General features: G+C 39.7%; 2 protein-coding genes across 4 annotated transcripts; one reads left to right on the forward strand and one right to left on the reverse strand.

Moving 5' to 3' along the window:
* Window positions 1–2831: 2831 nt before the first annotated feature.
* On the forward strand, window positions 2832–3470 carry sst5 (somatostatin 5). The gene is made up of 2 exons (XM_074623833.1): window positions 2832–2954; window positions 3077–3470. Exons 1-2 carry the CDS (start codon window positions 2835–2837, stop codon window positions 3272–3274), a joined length of 318 nt encoding a protein of 105 aa, XP_074479934.1. The 5' UTR covers window positions 2832–2834; the 3' UTR covers window positions 3275–3470.
* Window positions 3471–7330: 3860 nt separating this feature from the next.
* Window positions 7331–17457, reverse strand: trip6 (thyroid hormone receptor interactor 6). 3 transcript variants are annotated; one of them, XM_074623351.1, is made up of 11 exons: window positions 17335–17457; window positions 12301–12478; window positions 12193–12255; window positions 11368–11471; window positions 11051–11164; window positions 10372–10965; window positions 10038–10131; window positions 9772–9941; window positions 9466–9644; window positions 9230–9350; window positions 7331–8268 (listed from the first exon to the last, which is right to left on the reverse strand). In XM_074623351.1, exons 2-11 carry the CDS (start codon window positions 12467–12469, stop codon window positions 8137–8139), a joined length of 1740 nt encoding a protein of 579 aa, XP_074479452.1. In that variant the 5' UTR covers window positions 12470–12478; window positions 17335–17457; the 3' UTR covers window positions 7331–8136. The 3 variants fall into 3 exon arrangements, with proteins under 3 accessions (XP_074479452.1, XP_074479449.1, XP_074479451.1); XM_074623348.1 differs by having other exon boundaries at window positions 7995–8268; window positions 10038–10134; XM_074623350.1 differs by having other exon boundaries at window positions 7995–8268; window positions 10038–10134; window positions 17226–17352.
* Between the last annotated feature and the right edge of the window lie 995 nt (window positions 17458–18452).

The following is an 18452-nucleotide window of genomic DNA, read 5'->3' on the forward strand; positions in this document are numbered from 1 at the left end:
TCCTCCTTCCTCTTCTTCTTCTTCTTCTTCTTCTTCTTCTTCTTCTTCTCCTCCTCCTCCTTCTTTTCGTCTTCTTCTTCTCCTCCTCCTTCTCCTCCTCCTCCTCCTCTTCCTCCTCCTTCCTCTTCTTCTTCTTCCTCTTCTTCTTCTTCTTCTTCTTCTTCTTCTCCCCCTTCTCCTCCTTCCTCCTCTTCTTCTTCTTCTTCTATTCCTCCTTCTCCTTCTTCTTCTTCTCCTCCTCCTCCTCCTCCTCCTCCTCCTCCTCCTCCTCCTCCTCCTTCTTCTTCTTCTTCTACTCCTCCTCCTCTTCCTCCTTCTTTTTCTTTTCCTCCTCCTCCTCCTCCTCCTCCTCCTCCTCCTCCTCCTCCTCTTCTTCTTCTTCTTCTTCTCCTCCTCCTTCTCCTCTTCCTCCTCCTTCCTCTTCTTTTTCCTCTTCTTCTTCTCCTCCTCCTCCTCCTCCTCCTCCTCCTTCTTCTTCTTCTTCTACTCCTCCTCCTCCTTCACCTCCTCCTCCTCCTCCTCTTCCTCCTTCTTCTTCTTTTTCTTTTCCTCCTCCTCCTCCTCCTCCTCCTCCTCCTCCTCCTCCTCCTCCTCCTCCTCCTCCTGCTTCTTCTTCTTCTTCTTCTTCTTCTTCTCCTCCTCCTCCTCCTCCTTCTTTTCTTCTTCTCCTCCTCCTCCTCCTCTTCCTCCTCCTTCCTCTTCTTCTTCTTCTTCTTCTTCTCCTCCTTCTCCTCCTCCTTCCTCCTCTTCTTCTTCTTCTTCTATTCCTCCTTCTCATTCTTTTTCTTCTCCTCCTCCTCCTCCTTCTTTTCTTCTTCTTCTCCTCCTCCTCCTCCTCCTCTTCCTCCTCCTTCCTCTTCTTTTTCCTCTTCTTCTTCTCCTCCTCCTCTTCCTCCTTCTTCTTCTTCTTCTTCTTCTCCTCCTCCTTCCTCTTCTTCTTCTTCTCCTTCTTCTTCTTCTTCTTCTTCTTCTTCTTCTTCTCCTCCTCCTCCTCCTCCTCCTCCTTCTTTTCTTCTTCTTCTTCTCCTCCTCCTTCTCCTCCTCCTCTTCCTCCTTCCTCTTCTTCTTCTTCTTCTTCTTTTTCTTATTTTCTTCTTCTTCTCCTCCTCCTCCTCCTTCCTCCTCTTCTTCTTCTTCTATTCCTCCTTCTCCTTCTTCTTCTCCTCCTCCTCCTCCTTTTTTTCTTCTTCTTCTCCTCCTCCTCCTTCTCCTCTTCCTCCTCCTTCCTCTTCTTTTTCCTCTTCTTCTTCTCCTCCTCCTCCTCCTCCTCCTTCTTCTTCTTTTTCTTTTTCTTTTCCTCCTCCTCCTCCTCTATGACTAAATGGACCAAATTACAAAGTATTTCATTATTTGACATTTTAAAATAAGATAAGATAAGATAAGATGAACCTTTATTAAAGGGCAATAAAAAGAAGAATTATGAAAAGAATTTACAAATGAAATATTAATCCATCAATAAATAGTTCAAATTAAAAAGGGATTTACAAAAACACCATAAAACAGTCAATAAGTACATCATTTAAAAATACATTTGTAAACACATTTATTAATGCCTATTTTTAATGTACATTAAGTTATTAATCAGTTAAATGCTCTATTACTATTTACGTGACTCTTGTGGTCCTCCATACAAGATACAAACTGAGAACAGGAAAGGCAAAGAAGAGTCCAGATAACGGTTGATCTTTCACTTCTACTAGTACGAGACTATGACGTGTACTGCCAAGATGTTAATATAATTAGTCTGCTCAGATGTGAACAGTGCTCGTTGAGATGTTTGACTCACCAGCTTGACACGTAGAACAAAATACTGAAAATAATGAAGAACCCTATAGAGGGATGTGCAAATCAGCAGGAGGAATTGCTGCTTGTTAACCATTAGCTGAAGATGTTTAATTAACCCTGACAAACTGTTGGCACATTGACACTATTTTTAATCATGCAGCAACAGGTGTGGAGGCGGTGGAGGTGTGATGATCGTTGGACCCCCCTCTCATTGTCCGGAGCAGCACAGCTGGACTCCTGCGGTCACCACATCCTTCCTCACTGCTTGGAAAATGTTACTTAAAGTCAAGTTCTGTCACGATTAAAGACTGAGTAATCAGTGAGAGTCCTGCGGTGGGAATAAAGGTCACTGTGTATTTAAAGAATGAGATGTGAAAATGATACTTGACTTCGCTACTGACATGTTCGTCAGGAAAAAGAAACAAGATGTTAATTATGTGATGTCCCTCTTTCAAACACTTACACCAAGTGTTTTGTTTGCAGTCTGACATTTAGATGTTCTCTGTGTTCATTTCCGACTGACTCAAAGTGATGGTTCGCAGCCTCATTAACATTTGAGTCACATTGTGTCATTAACAACACCGCACAGCACGCAGGCCTCACGTCGAGTTCAAGGACACCCTACGAAGGCGGTGTTGTCATGTGTTACCATTAAGTTTGAGATTCAATATTGCACATGTAAAGTTATTAAGTCGCTAATCAACCCAAAAGTCACATCTTGGAGGTTTTAGTTGGATGTGTTTAGTTTCATGTCGTCGTGGCTAATGATGACCTTTATCCCGTCCGGTGACACTTCTGTTCACCACACACCTCCTCATTCTCCTCGCCATCCACTCTTCTCCACCAATCACATCCTTTTGTTGGCTTGAGGATGAGGAGGATCAGAAGATGAAGAGGCCTATTTATCAGCTCAACACATCCTACTCAAACAGTCAGCTTCTTCCACCATCCCACTTTCTCTGATTGGTTATATTTTGGACTTCTTTGCACATCATCAGAGTTGAGAAGAGAATATAAGCGTTGTTGTTGTTTGCTGTTTTGAGGTGGAGATGCTTCGCTCTCAGGTGATTCTTGTGGCCTTGTTTGTTTCGTCTGTGCTGCTGGTGCAGGTCAGCGGCGCTCCACGCAGAGACATGCTGACACTGAGAGCAGATCTCGCAAGCGACAAGGTGAGTGACTCTTTAAATGGAATTAGGGAAGTTGAGATGTGGCGTTTAACAGTTGGCTTCTTGCATGGGGAGCACATTTGTGTCTTTAGTGCTTATTTAGTTCCCTTCCTGTCCTCCTTTAGGATCTCGCACACTTGCTCATGCTGACGTTTGTGTCTGAACTGATGGCAGCGAGAGCAGATGAGATGCGCCCCGAGCTGAAGGAGGAGGAGGAGGGAGTCAGGGAAGATGTGATGCGGAGGCGACATCTCCCCCTCACCCAAAGGGAGCGGAAGGCAGGCTGCCGTAACTTCTTCTGGAAGACGTTCACCTCGTGTTAACACAAGACAACAGCCGGAGTACTTTTGTTTTTAAATGTACTTTTTAAAAGGATAAATCAATCCACGTTTGCTCATTTTGTTGTAACTGGATCATTTACTGCAATATGCCAAATATACAGATGTTTTGGCAATTGTAAAAAGGTTGTATGTTTTGAGACTGGCAGGGATGTACACAGTGTTTAAAATAAAGTTTTTCTGATTTAAAGGATATGTTTCTCAGGCTTTATCCTTTTTTTTCCTCTGTGTTAAAGGGGTATTCTAGTGATTTTGTATTGCACTTCAGTAGTTTGGAGAGTTATGAGAGATACATTTAAACAACAATTTACAGGATTGAAACAGGAGGGTCTGACTTTTAGTCTCATGTATGGGTAAAACCTCCCAAAATACTGGATCCTACATTTCCCATAATGCAACTTAATTGCATATTTTTCCAGACCCTCCTTGCCTGGTGCTCTGGTCTTTCAAACTCCACACTTTTTGCTAAAACTTTGTACTAGTTATTCGACTAGTAAAGCAAACTTGATATGTGAAATTGGTACACTGCCCCTTTAAAACAAAATTTCCCATCTTAAAGGGGTATTCCAGTGATTTTGTATTGTACTTCCATAAAGTGTGTATACTTAAAAGAGATACATTTAAACAAGAATCGTCAGAATTGAAGCAGCAGGGTCTGAGATTTTTAGTCTCAAGTATGAGTCAAGCATCCTAAAACACTGGATCCTACATTTCACGTAGTGCAACTTAATTGCATATTTTTCAGACCCTCCCTGCCTGGTGATCTGGGGCCTCATGTATAAAAGACTGCGCAGCTTTCACACTGGAAGATGGCGTACTCACAAAATTGGAAAAGTACGTACGCACAGAAATTTTCACATGTATAAAACCATGCGTACGCCTGTTCCTGCGCACCTTTCCTTTATACATCCCACTTGACGTGAAATTGAGCGCAGCTGCACGTGCCACTTGGTCCGCCTTGTCTCCTCCCATTAATAACTATGCAAATGACTATAAACACGCGCCATGCTGTCACTTATTGTCCAAATAACAACGGCAAATCACGCTGGAAAAGGAACAAAAAAGAAGAATTTCACAGAGTGTGAAATTGAAGTGTTTGTTACTGAGGTGGAAGCTAGAAAACATATTTTATTTGATGGTCTTTCATCAGGAATCAGTAACAAACGCAACGTCTCCACAGTAGCTGACCGTGCGCTCCCGAAGGTTCCCGAAGGCTTCCGAAGGCGCACGATCAGCTGCGCCCCGTGCCTTGACTGCTGAGGGGCGCAGGTCTGGCCGCGTCCTCAAATATACTATACGCTGTGCTGGAGTCACAGAGAGAGATTGTCAATACAATGAAGGATAATATATATATATGCAACGAATTAAAAAGAATGAATGATGGTGGGATAAGTCATATATTAAAAGACCTTGTTAAAAAAAAATGTTTGTCTCAACTCACCTCGTTGCTTTACATTCTGTGTATCTCATCCAAACGGCGCCGTATAGCTGCTGCATTTGGCTCATTGTTAGGTGTGCCAGGGTCCGGTTCATCCATCTGTAGCTCCAGGGGACACAGGCTCACCACGGTGGTTTGCCACATTGTGCAGCATGCGATTTTGTTTTTGGCACGGTGGTTAAGTCATGCCATCTCTGGGAAATTAGTTTAAATGTGTTTTTGTTGTGCCTCTCTGATGTTAAACTTTATGCGCAAACTAGTTAAGAAATATGTGGATTGTTTTTTTTGATCCCACATCATAAATAAAGCTCAGTAAGTTGAGTGGAAAACATATTTTTACACATTTAGCGAGTTTCAGGACTTTGTAGTTTGACACTGCCAGATGACAGAGTTTGGAAGACGGCCCGCACATTCTCACGACTGGTCTAGAGTTTGCGGCACGGTCCGCACATTCTCACGTCACGTTGATTTTTATACATCCCGGCGTGAGCTTGAAACACAGCGTACGCAACATTTTAGTACGTACGCACCGTTTATACATGAGGCCCCTGGTCTTTCAAACTTCACACACTAAATTTTAACACAGGCTTTTTGCAAAAATGTTGTACTAGTTATTAGACCAGTTAATTACGCTTGACATGTGAAATTGGTGCACTGCCTCTTTAATATTTTCCCATCTTAAAGGGGTATTGTAGCGATTTTGTATTACACATCACAAGAGATGCATTTAAAGAAGAATCATCAGAATTGAAGCAGCAAGGTCGGAGATTTCCTGACTTTTAGCCTCAAGTATGGGTCAAACCTCCTAAAACACTGGATCCTACGTTTCCCATAATGCAACTTAATTGGTGCACTGCCCCTTTAAATTTTTAACATGATTTGTTTAAATAAAGAGTGACAGAAATCGATTGACTTGTTGACATTTTAATAATCGATTATGTTACTACAACCTGTATTAGGAGAAAAATCCACCCATGTGTTCAACATGCTCCCCCATTAATGTAACAAACTGCCATTTCCACTTCAACAACCTGTTAATTCGGTAAAAAATGGCCTCCTTCTTCTCGGTGTGACCTCATCAGTGGACAGAGGTCTGCTGCTGTACCGCAGGCTTTGATCTACAAGCTCCAATTCACAGCATTTCAAACTGAACACACAGTAAAGACGATAAATGGATGACTGTGTAACAAAAACAAAATGTGATTCAAGGAGTATGACACAAGAGTTGGCATGGGTCGGGATTTAAAAAAATGACACTTCTGACTGAGCATGAATGAAATCCTTGATGATAAAAAGCAGATTAATACAGTAAATAAATAAACAAGAGATGAAAAATGCGACTCTGAACCGTTTTAGCATGATCAAAAAAAAGCATTCACAGACAAACCCAGTTTCAAAAAAAGGATTATTATGAAACTGAATGACATCCTTGAGATAAGGCTTCCAAATTTCTAGCCCTTTAAGTTACAAAATACAAAATCAGGACGGAAAGACGAAGGTTAAACATAATCATAACGAATACGGTAGCTCCAAAAAGTCTCAGAGAGTGACAACTCGGCCCGCATAAGTGCAAGGATGAACAAACATCAAATCCGCAAGTGAAGAGTTGTATTCCAATATCACAATCTTTTTAGGGCGGAAAAATACATCACATTAAATTCCACTTTTATTTTGTCTAATGTAAAGAATAAGCAGTATTTGTCATGTAAATTTACCTACTTTTAAATGGAGTATAATTTTAGTTTCGTACTTCCTCCACACGTGACACACGTACAAACTCTTCACATGAGGCTCAAACACACAATAGGATGTTTTCGAGCCACAAATGTGACCAACACCCTGTTTTCCTAAGACAGAAAAAAGAAAGCATTTGACTTCATTGCACTATCATCTTCAATGTAACAGTCAAGTATCAACCAACAACAAATGTTAAAAAAACAAACAAAGCAAGATTGTGTTTCGTAGACATTCAAAAAATGTTATTCTGGATGATTAAACAAAAAAATGGCAACAATCCTGTTATGAGCTCCGATTTAAAGGGATGGTTCGGGTGTTTTTGAAGTGGGGTTGTATGAGGTACTTATCCATAGTCGGTGTATTACCTACAGTAGATAACGGTTGGCGCGCCTCCAGTTTGGAGAAGCAGACAGGAGTTACCGCACGGAAGCAAAGCAATGTACTGCTGTAGACGGGGCTGATAGCAAAACGTATTTTAGCCACCTAAAAGAAAGGCCCACCTAAAAAAATCTATACCAGTTTAAGTGAATATTTTCATTGCTTTATCTCGTCGTCAGACTTCCCTTTCGACGAGGAACTGAAGCCATTATATCAATCTATGCTCTCACCAAAGCCACCAGACTCCATTGAAAAAAACAGTAATTTTACCCCACAGAACACGGGGGTACGAAATACGTTTTGTTGCCGGCCCCGTCCACAGCAGTACATTGCTTTGCTTCTTCAAACTGGTGGCGCGCTGACCGTCATCTACTGTAGGTAATACACTGACTACAGATAAGTACCTCATACAGTCCCACTTCAAAACACCCAAAATATCCCTTTCACAACTAAACAACATGATCTTGTAACGTCGAGATGTATGAGAGATTTGTTCTAGCAAATATTGTAATAGCATTTAATTAAAGCTAAAGAAAAAAAAAAAAAAAAAAAGATTGTAAGGTTAACTACACATTCCTTTTGTCTACATTTCTCCTGCTACGAGGCTACTTCTCTGCAAACATTCACCGCACTAAAGGCTACATGCTTTTCCAAAACAGTTGGGAACAGTTTCCATTGTCAAACCAAAACCAGCCCGTTATGTACAGTCACAGTTGTTGCATTATGTGCTTTTAATAAGCTCGTTTTGAGGCAGTTCTGCACTTTGACGTTTAGTGTTTTACAAATGTACAGGTCCCGTCGTTTGAACGGATTTAGCCTAATTATCATTTATGCTGCTTCTCTTTCAGTTCTAAATCTATGACATCCTTCCATACGTTCATTGTCTTTGAGAGCGATAATAATAATGTGCGAGCTAATAGTTGAGCAGTACCGATAAATGGTAAGTGGAGCCCAAGCTGCCTGCAGGTCAGGCCACTGTCATACTAACACTGAACTAAAGGTGGAAAACGGGGCAGCTGTGTACCAAAAAAAAGAGAAAGAAATGTAGTAGGACATCTGAATGAAAGGAAACTCGAGAGGTGGTTGCTCCATCAGGACTCAGAAAATGTTCAAATGAAATTGCAGCTGGATACCAACAGAGGGAGCTGTAGCAACGTTTATGTCAGAGTCAGAGCAACCAAGAAAAAAAGAAAAAGCATCTCTCGAGTTTGCGCAAAGAAGGGGCATCAAGAATGCGTAATATGTTGACTTTCCGTGGAGTCGTGAGAGTGCCGAGCGGATGCAAAACGGTTTGTTAGCAGTCAGTGGAGATTTTGGCCGAGAGGTCCTGGATGCGGCAGGCGCTGCAGCTCTTACACAAGATGTGGCCGTCCAGCGGGTAACAGCCTCGACCCTCGCCTTCAGAGGACAGCAGGAGGCCACATTCCTGATGAACACAAACACTTCAGATAAAACACTCTCATGTGGACTCATCCCATTAATATGGGTCAAATGTAAGAAATCCAGTGAATTTGGGGTGCTCTAAACCACTCTAATATACCGGGGGTTATATTTATTATAACAGCAAATCATCAGCATTTATATGCATCTGTAATACTGGACATGGATCATTTAACATAAGTATAAAAATGTCTAAAAATGTATATCATGAATGTATATCTGTCCGACAAAGGGCTCTTATTTGCCCCTCCCAAGATTGCACATGGGTACGACAAACCAAAAATATATAAGAAAAATACAAAAAATAAAAAACTGAAAAGTGAAATATACTGTATATACCCCGGTATATAATGTAATACAAAAAAGAGAGAAAAAACAATACATAAATAAATACATAAAATTCTAAACAAAAAAATATATGTTTATATACATAAAGGTAAAAATAAAAGTAGAAAAAAAATACACAAATTAAAAAATAATAGTCAGTTATAAAAGGACTTTTTTTTTCCATTTATAACTGAGAATATGGTGATATGTTTTCCAGGCAAGTTTTCGATTTTTGTATGCATGTTGCATAATTAGAGGCTTATTAACATTATGCCTAAATAAATACCTAAATAGTTAAAAAAGGAAACCCTTTACTTTACAGTTGTGTAAAGTTCAAAGGTCAGTGGTTAACTGCAGTAATGAAGATGTGATTTTGCCTTTAATGACTAATAAAATGTTACTGCTGTGATCTCCTTCTACCTGTGTTAAAACTATAGCCCTTAATAAAAATAACTGCACATTGGTGTTAAACATTTAATGCTTTTTTCAGTCCTTTAATCTTCAACTAAAACTTACACTAACTTAAAACTCTCAAACCTATCAAATAAGAAGTGTTAAATCCTCCTGAGTCCTGATGTTCCTGGTATGTTGTGTTGTATAATCTTGTCCAGTTGACTCACCTCACAGATGTAACAGTTGACATGGAAGCTGCGGTCCAGAGCTACTATCCTCACCGTCTCCTCCTGGCCTTGCTCGGGCATGATGGGCTCGCCACAAACTGAACAGCGAGGAGCGTACTTCCTGTCGGGGAGAAAAAAGCAGGTACAGTTAGTGGACATGCCTGCCTGTCACTTATCTTCATACCTTAGAAAGAAAATCAAGATTAACATCATGTGCGTTTTGAATGTCTTCATACCTGTGAAAGTCATCTATGCAGTGTATCTGAGAGGTTGCGTCCACGGTGAAGGGCACCCCGTCCAAGCAGCAGTTACAAACCACACACGTGAAGCAGCGAGGGTGGTAGGCCTTTCCCATGGCCCGCAGGATACGGTCCAGGATGGGCTTGGAGCACTTTGAACAGCGCTCTAACGTACTCTGACAAGAGAAGAAGAAACAGGTGTGTGGATCAGAGTAGGGAAGAGAAAAGTACAATAAACCAGGATATAACATATAAGGATATATCTATAAAAGCTTTGGAGTGAGGCACTGATGCGTCACTTACAATGTAACAACTCTCACAGTAGCTCTTCTTGTCGAGGGCGTAGAAGGGTTGCCCTCGGAGACGGGCGTGGCAGGTGATGCACGTGAAACACTCCACGTGGAACACCTGCTCCATGGCGATACAGCCGCTGCCGTCGCCGACCACGTTGTCACCACAGCGGGCACAGCGGCCTGAAAGTCAAAGTGTCATATGTCTGTTTATTTTGAATGCCAGAATACAGACTTTGCTGTGTCATAACTCATTAATGTAACGAGCAGCGACTGTACCAAAATAGTCCTCTACGGGGGGGTGGTTCATATCATATACCAACTTCTTGGTGAGTCGATCCAACTCTTCTTCAGGCCGGGTTGTTGCTATACCCTGCTGGAAGAAAACAAAGATCACAAAGTAAGGTATTGACAAAAGTATTATTTTTAATAAAACGCAGATATCATACGATGTCAAATGATACCCAGCCCTTAGGATAGTATACTTGTGTGTATGCTTTTTATTTAGAATAATAAATGCTCACACAGTATTTAGATCTTCATCGTCATTTGAGTGTGTGAGATAAAATCAACTTTCCACAATTGATTGTGAGATGTGGATCTGTGTCCCTACCTTGCTGGACTGATAAGCAGGACTCTGCGCAGCCCCTGACCCTGTTTGACTATTCTCCATCCCTCTCTTGGACAGCGGAACCTGGTTCACTCTTCCTACAGGTCCTGCGCCGCCCCCCTTGTACACCGCCTCAGAGTGCATCTCCTGAGCTTGTGAGCCGGGATGTGGAGGGTACCAGCCCTGCGAGCTCGTCTGAGTCTGGGGAGGGGGGCGTGACACGTGCTGCCGAGGAGGGGGCGGCGTGTAGGCCTGTTCGGCCTGCCTCCCCGTCTGGGAGTAGGTGACGGGCTGCGCCGTCTTGACCTGGACGCTGAATCTGGGCCCGGTGGGAGTGGAGGAGGTGGTGTAGGAGGCCGGGACGGGCTGAGGGTAGGGCTTAGGGGTGGGAGAGGCGGAGTAGTAGTCCTGCTGGTGGGACGTGGCGTACTGGGGGGACTGGTGCTCGTTGGGGTAGCGGGGAGCCGGATGGTACTGGCTCTGGGGATGAGGGGGGTAACCCATTGATGGCCGACCCTGAGGAGGGGGTGCGCTCTGGTGGACAGGCTTGTAGTGATCCCCTGCGAGGTACTTGTTGTAAGGCACGTTGTCGTACAGCTGTGGGGAGGCAGAAAATGTATATTATTAAGTACCGATGGCGGAATTTGCTTCCATTTATTATCAATTAAGTGTATTTTCCTACTTGTGTGCTGGAGTCCTGTGGGTGGCTGTCCAGATCAGCGAGCATACTGGTGAGGGAGTCAATATCAGCGTCGATTTTGGAGTGATAGTTCGCTGGCTTTTCAGGGCCGCGGTGCTAACAACAGAACAGCATAACATAACACATGTTAGTACATACACAAGGACTGTGTGCATTTAATCAAAACATCTCTTTTCCCAGGATCCGTCCACTGTTTGGAAGGTGATATCTTGCAGATTTCTGTTAAAGACGGAGGTCCAAAAGGAGGACTCAAATATGTTTTTTTATTATCAGCAAAGCTACAGAGAAAATGCACCCACCATCAGCTCGTAGCTGTCCATGTGAGGGCTCCAGTTGCGCTCTTCTTTGGGACCGTGGGGAGGGGAGTAATAGTGATCGCTCGACGGATGATGAATGGGCCCACCTTTAGATTAGAGAACAGATGTCAAACAAATATTTTCCCCAAGTCAATCAATGCACAAAAACATGACTATATTCTTAAAAAAAATGCACACAGAACATTTCAGAAGATTGGTATTTCATTAATGTGATTGGATATATTGAGGGCTAAGGGGGAAAAACCTGAAAACACTGGTAAATACACATTTACACTAATGGAAATACACACTTATAACTTATAAACGGACGCTTCCACTCAATTCCAGAGGAGAATCATCTGTGCGATCCTGCACTTTTTGTTCTATTATCCATTATATCCCAATCTGAGATACAGGCTTTTCCTTAAAATGTCTGCAGAATGTCTTGATGTATTTTCTGTTGATTGTAGACTTCAGTATTTTTTACAGACAAAGTGTTTCATCTAGCTGAGTTTATCTTCAATGCCTACCAGCTGCGTAGGAGGGCGATTTCTCTTTGATGTGTTTAAGGCACAGTCTGTGCCTCAGATGTGTTATGTTTTATAGCTGTAATGTGGAAGATAGATTGTGTTCAACATTCATTTACTTACTCGATATAACTGTGAGGAAACGTTTGAGTAAATGGATGTCCAATTTGGATGATGTAAACTAAATCCTGCCAAAAAGCTGCACGCATTTTAATTCAGAGATGAACTAAATAAAGTGATGCTATCAATGTATTTATTTGGATGTGATTAGTTAATGTGTCGTGACTACTGGTCTTCTTACCTGTGGGTCCAGTAGCCATGTACCTGTTGGCCATCCCTCCTCCACCTCCTCCTCCTCCTCCTCCTCCTCCTCCTGCTCCTGCTCCACCTCCTCCTCCTCCTCCTCCACCTCCTCCTCCTCCGTTCTGGTCATAGGGGCCGTATTTTGGCCGGAAGTCGGACGGCCCCTTCTTGTTGGGCGCTCGGTAGATTGCTGACCCGGCAGGGTGAGACATCTGGGGGGCGGCTCGCTCGGGGCTATCCAGAGTCCTCGGTGGAAGCCAGGTGGGGCCGGACATGGCAGGCTTCTGAGATCAAAAAGAGAAAAGGAAAATGTTTCCGTCATATTGCTCTACTAATAAAGTTTATTTCGTTTATTATTATTGTAATATGACAGCTAATATCAGTCGAGTGAGTATGCATGATTTTCATCTTTTCGCCACAATTTGCATGAGCACAGCTGTGGCCGCTGTGTGTATTTATGTCGCGGATAACCAATGGAAACTAAGGGATGCTTCAGGCTTTGTTTCCTATGGCAACGGGGACACACACATTGAACAATAGGCTTCTAGTTGAGGAGCAGGAAGAGAGCAGCCATTCTGAGAGGCTCGGGGATTTCCAGCACACTCGCACATTGCTGTAAAATGTGTGTTTTTTGCCCTTTGAGACAAACACTCACGCAAAAAAGCTCTCCGGCACACAACAAACTCGTACACGGACGACACAAACAGGTGCAAATCTGTGGTTACCCCCGTCGCCTGTTATCCGCCACAATGGTTATTGTCTTTAGGTGTTTACACACTGGTATCATTGATTTCCAAATGAAGCAGGGGACAAACACAGGGCAGGAAATATTGTGTAATGATATGTGTCTGTATACACGCCAACACCTGGCTCATAACAATATATTATGAATCCTCTGTGGGATAAATAACAACGCTGCTGCACACAGCTGAGCCGACAAAATGCTGAGTTGCACCTGAGGGCCTTCATTGAGATCTTTAAGGAAATACATTGATATATATATGATGACAGGGATGTATAGAAAGTGTCACAAATTACCTAACAAGGGAAATAAGATCCTTAAAGATAGAAAGAACAGAGGTTAGGGCTTTTATCCAAAAAGTAAATGCTGATTGGTCAATTTTTAATAATGGATTACCTATATATCTTTATAAATTGAATACTGACAAGTACATTAACTCAAGTACTGTACTTAAATACAATTTTGAGGTACATGTACTTTGACTATTTCCATTTTATGGTACTTTATACTTCTACTACACTAAATCTCAGAGGGAAATATTATACTCTCTACTGCACTACATTTATTTGACAGCTTTAGTTACATTTCGGATTAAGATCTGACACAATGAATAATATAACAAGCTTTTAAAATACAACACATTGCTCAAAATTAATCCAGTGGTTTCCAACCTTTTTGGCTTCTGACGTCTTACAAAAAGCAGCGTGTAGTCTGGGTCACATTTCAGATGTCTATGAGTTGCTTTTTTCCCCTTTAAACTTCTCACATGTCAATAAATGTTCAAATGATACAATATTTCACCAAAAATCAAAGATTAAAGAAAACGTCCAAAAACTTAAAACAGATGTGTATCAGAACGGATTTATCTGGTGTTCCTGTATATAAAACCATATATAAAGTGGTTCGAACTATCTCCACATCCAACAGCTAAAACAGTAACATGCTGCTTAAACAGTGATGCTTCACTATTATTAATCTAATGATGTCATATATAATAAGAAAAGTATTAGAAGCAAAATATTATATAAATTAAGTAGGACTTTTCATGCATGACTTTGACTTGTAATAGAGTATTTTTGCATTGCTCTATTGTCACTTTACTTAAGTAAAGGATCTGAATACGTCTTCCACCACTGAATACTACTGGAGGTTAGACTAAGTAAGACTTTTAAGGACATCCCTTTGTGCTCTGGTAACCTTCTGGTGGACATCTGGCATTACATTTACCATTTTATAGAGTGAACAATTAATACAAAATGATATTGAGTCATCAATTCTCCATGCACAAAAGAAACAAGCTTAAGTATGTACTGTCATATCCTTTCTGATTTACACAATGGCTAAATGGACTGCAAGCACAAGGACAAGCCAAAACAAATCTGTATTGTCAGAGTGGAGAAATTAACAGCCCACGCAGACTGATTGTATGCGGGTCGTGTGACCGTCATAAATCCTTGTTGGTAAGAGGATTATAATGATGGATGAGATGATGTAGACATAGAGAAATGCAATGCTTGAATTTAAGCCTTTTGGTTTGTTTTTGACTTCTTTTATTATTTCTATCTCTAGTTACCATTAAACCATGCAGTAGCAGCATGGTCTTCACTGATATCACACAGTGACCAGGTGGAGGTAAGAGTGACCACCACCTCCACTTGATTTAAGCCTCTCCATCCGGATGAGCACACACTCAAATCCGAGGATGGCTGGGCCAGGAAATTAATCTCACCATGTTTATCACTGTGTGTTAAAGACAATTGCTTTTAATGTAATTTAAAATGAATTTCCCCACTATTATCTCGGCTGGAATCTCTTGCTGGATGCAAAGGAGAAGTAGCAGCTCATGAAATGTCAAAGTTGATGACAGTCACAAGAGTCAAGCAAACGGAAATGAACAAAAGACGACATCCGGTGTTTTTCCAAATTCAAAATAAAATGTCATACATTCTTCAAAATACTCCTGCTGGTTTACAAAGCACTAAATGGTTTAGGGCTAAAATACATTTCTGATCTTCTGCTATGTTCTGAACCATCCAGACCTCTCAGGTCATCTGGATCAGGTCTGCTTAGTGTCCCCAGAGTGACAACTAAACATGCAGAAGAAGCAGCGTTCAGTTTTTATGCACCAAATATCTGGAAAATCCAGAAACCTGCAGGACCAACTCCAACTCTGAGTTCTTTTAAATCAAAGCTTCAAACTTTCCTGTTTGCTGCTGCCTTTTATTTAACCAGATTCTATCCTAGCTTTTATTTTTAGCTTGTTTTTTTTTATAATCTTTAATGTTTTTATAACTGTTTTAATTATGTCTTTATGTTCTTTTGCACTTTGTCGCAATGTTCTTGAATGTTTATGTAAAGCACTTTGAATTGCCCTGTTGCTGAATTGTGCTGTACAAATAAAGCTGCCTTGCCTTACATTACATTAAACGTTTCATCAGCAACACAGAAAACTAATAAAAAATAAAAAACAGCACAGTTGAAATGATTGGTAGCAAATGCAAACTTAATGCATGCTTTCAATTCAATTAAATTTGCTTTATTGGCATGACTGTCAGGTGAACAATATTGCCAAAGCGTCAATTCAATAATAAATAAAAATAAAAAAAATAACAAAATAAAAACAAAAACATATATATAGACATATATACAATTCATTAAGCAAATTATAATATATAGATATTTAAAAAAGAACATGCATGTAAATGGAAGAAAACAATAAAACAAACAAACAAATAAAAAACAATTAACAACAATATATTGCAATATCAAAGGATAAATGTAAAAACAACAAAAAAACAACAACACAGCTTTCCAGTAGAGAAAAGACTCGCCTTAAGCACAGCGACATTCTTTAGTAACAGCATTTATTCTACTAAACCCGAGTTTTTATACAGTCAAATTACCAAATGCAGAGACGTTCACAGTCATTTCACTAGAACAGCAGGTGATGGCCAAATCATGTTACGTCACCCAAAATCTAATGCCTTAAAAAAGACGGTCATTTAACATGCCATCAATCACTGGAATAGCTTCCCTCTTTACATACGTCAACCCTCTAACAAATCCTCATTCAAATACCATCTAAGAATACATTACTGAAGCAGCTGATCCATAGTCCAGTGTTGTATGGTCATGTATGGTTTTTCTTTTGTTCCTTTTCCCTGATGGGCCTTGAGGCTAAATGGTTGTGGAAGATGTGTATGAATGGGAAATTTATATATGTTTGGAAAATTTGAATGTTATTAGTGTAACACAAATATGATGTTGTATATAGTATGTATGTGATAAATGCAAATACAATAAAATATCATTACCACATTTTTTTTCCTTTTCTTTTTTCTATAATTATTAATTACTTATGTTATTTTATTTTAATCAATTTTTCTGGTTTTAATATTTGTTTTAATAAAAGAAATATTGATGCACGTTGGAATTGAATTGTAAAATAAGCCTTTTGCTAATAAAAATAATTCTTAAAAAAAAAAAAAAAAAAAAAATTAAACAAAGCAAAAAAAACATTAAAACAAGTGTATGGGTGTATCAACGTTTAATAAAAGTCAGATTATGTTCTAATAAGTGCATATAGCAGAGTAGATACTGTACTTAGGCCTACCAGTTAAAATAAAATGATAATGAAAGAAATATGATGTTGTATATAGTATGTATGTGATAAATGTACTTGATTTCGGACCCCAGGAAGACTAGCTGGTGCCATTGGTATCAGCTAATGGGGATCCTTTTTATATATATAAAAAAATCACAGTTTTATTATTCTTTACCAATTGTGGTATTTTCATGCTTTTATTTTGAAGGCGAGGTGCTGGCTGGCTTGACACAATGTAGCTTTAATGTAGCTTATTGAGCAAAATAACAGGAAGACAACAGGATTTAAGTCATTATGGGTAAAGTAATAGTATCAAAACTATATCTAAACATTAGCAACATAGTGTATTATCATCTCCTACCTTTTACAGTCCCTTTACAGTGACTCTCCTCTTCCCCTCAGTCTCATCTACAACACACCAATAATGACTAGAGAGGCTATAACTGCTCAGTTGTTCCTCCAAATCTGTCCTTTTGTGCGTCACACATGTGTAAAACATACCACTTAAGTAATATAACAAGCCACAATGAAGCATAATTAGCAATAATTAACTTTAATAACAGGGTTTGTTGTTTGCTAGCCTGGTTTTGAAGTGGAGCAGCAGCAGAGCTAGAGCAGAGTTACCTCCAAGGCTAACTTCAACACAACAACCAGAAGAGGAAACAGTGAAATAACAGACACCTACCGCCCAAATGAGCCTCACAAACACAATCTACGCCTCCATATACACGCTCAAAGGTCAGGGGAAGCTGTCCAGAGAGGACTTTCTTGTATATTTAGCGTGGTTAACCTACTTTGTGACGGATCCTGAGGCCTGTAGCAGCAGCAGCAGCAGCAGCAGCTCCTCACTGCATTCCCGACGTGTGACGTAACTGCTGCTCTCTGTCTCTGTGTGTGCGTGAGTGTGTGCGTGTGTGGAGAGGTGGGGGGTCTGTCACATTCATTTATGATAAATAAATCCATATTATAAATACTAACACGTTTGTTTTTTTATTGTAAAACCCCATACCCTTAACCATAAATTAAATGTATTAAAAAAATATATATATATATATATATTTTTATTTTTTTTTGCTTTTTAGGCTGAAGTTTATGTTTAAAAAATAAAAAATAAAAAATATTGAAATATGATTAAATAAAGCAAAAATACAGCTGGAATAAAGTGTAATTTCTTAAAGACCAGGGTATAAAAACAGAATAAAAAAAACTTTTATATATATATATATATACATATTATATTATATATATTATATTTATATATACTGTATATACATATACAACATATATTCTATATTTTGGGCTGAAGATTATGTTAAAAAAATCCCCGCAAAAAATCTATTGAAATACGATTAAATAAAGCAAAAATACAATTGTTTTAATAACAAAAGAAATGTTGATACACGTTGGAATTTAATTGTAAAATAAGCCTTTTGCTAATAAAAATAATTCTTTAAAAAATGCTTTTAAAAAAATGAAGTGTATGGGTGCATCAAAGTTTAATAAAAGACAGATTATGTTCTAATAAGTGCATATAGCAGAGTAGATACTGTACTTAGGCTTTCCAGTTAAAATGAAATAATAATGAAGAAAAGGCTTTACCAAATATGTCAAGTAAATATATAATGAATATGTTATTTAACCTGTCTTGTCAACTTGTCAACCTGTGAACATTAGCTACCAAATTCATGCATATTCTTGAAGCAGTTTATCCCCGACAGCATCCAATTTACATTTTTCAAAAAAATTCCACTTATTTAAATATTATACAATAATCGGACCTCAGAAAACTCAGGATAACTGAGCTGTACCAACTTATGATGTGCTTTATTTTTTATTTTGCATTAGCTAACTGCTGGGTTTTGAGGGATAAGCATTGAGCACACAGTTTGTTTTCTCTATATTCCCAGTTGTT

This window comes from Sebastes fasciatus, chromosome 22 (genome assembly GCF_043250625.1).
Source record: "Sebastes fasciatus isolate fSebFas1 chromosome 22, fSebFas1.pri, whole genome shotgun sequence".
Classification (NCBI taxonomy): Eukaryota; Metazoa; Chordata; class Actinopteri; order Perciformes; family Sebastidae; genus Sebastes; species Sebastes fasciatus.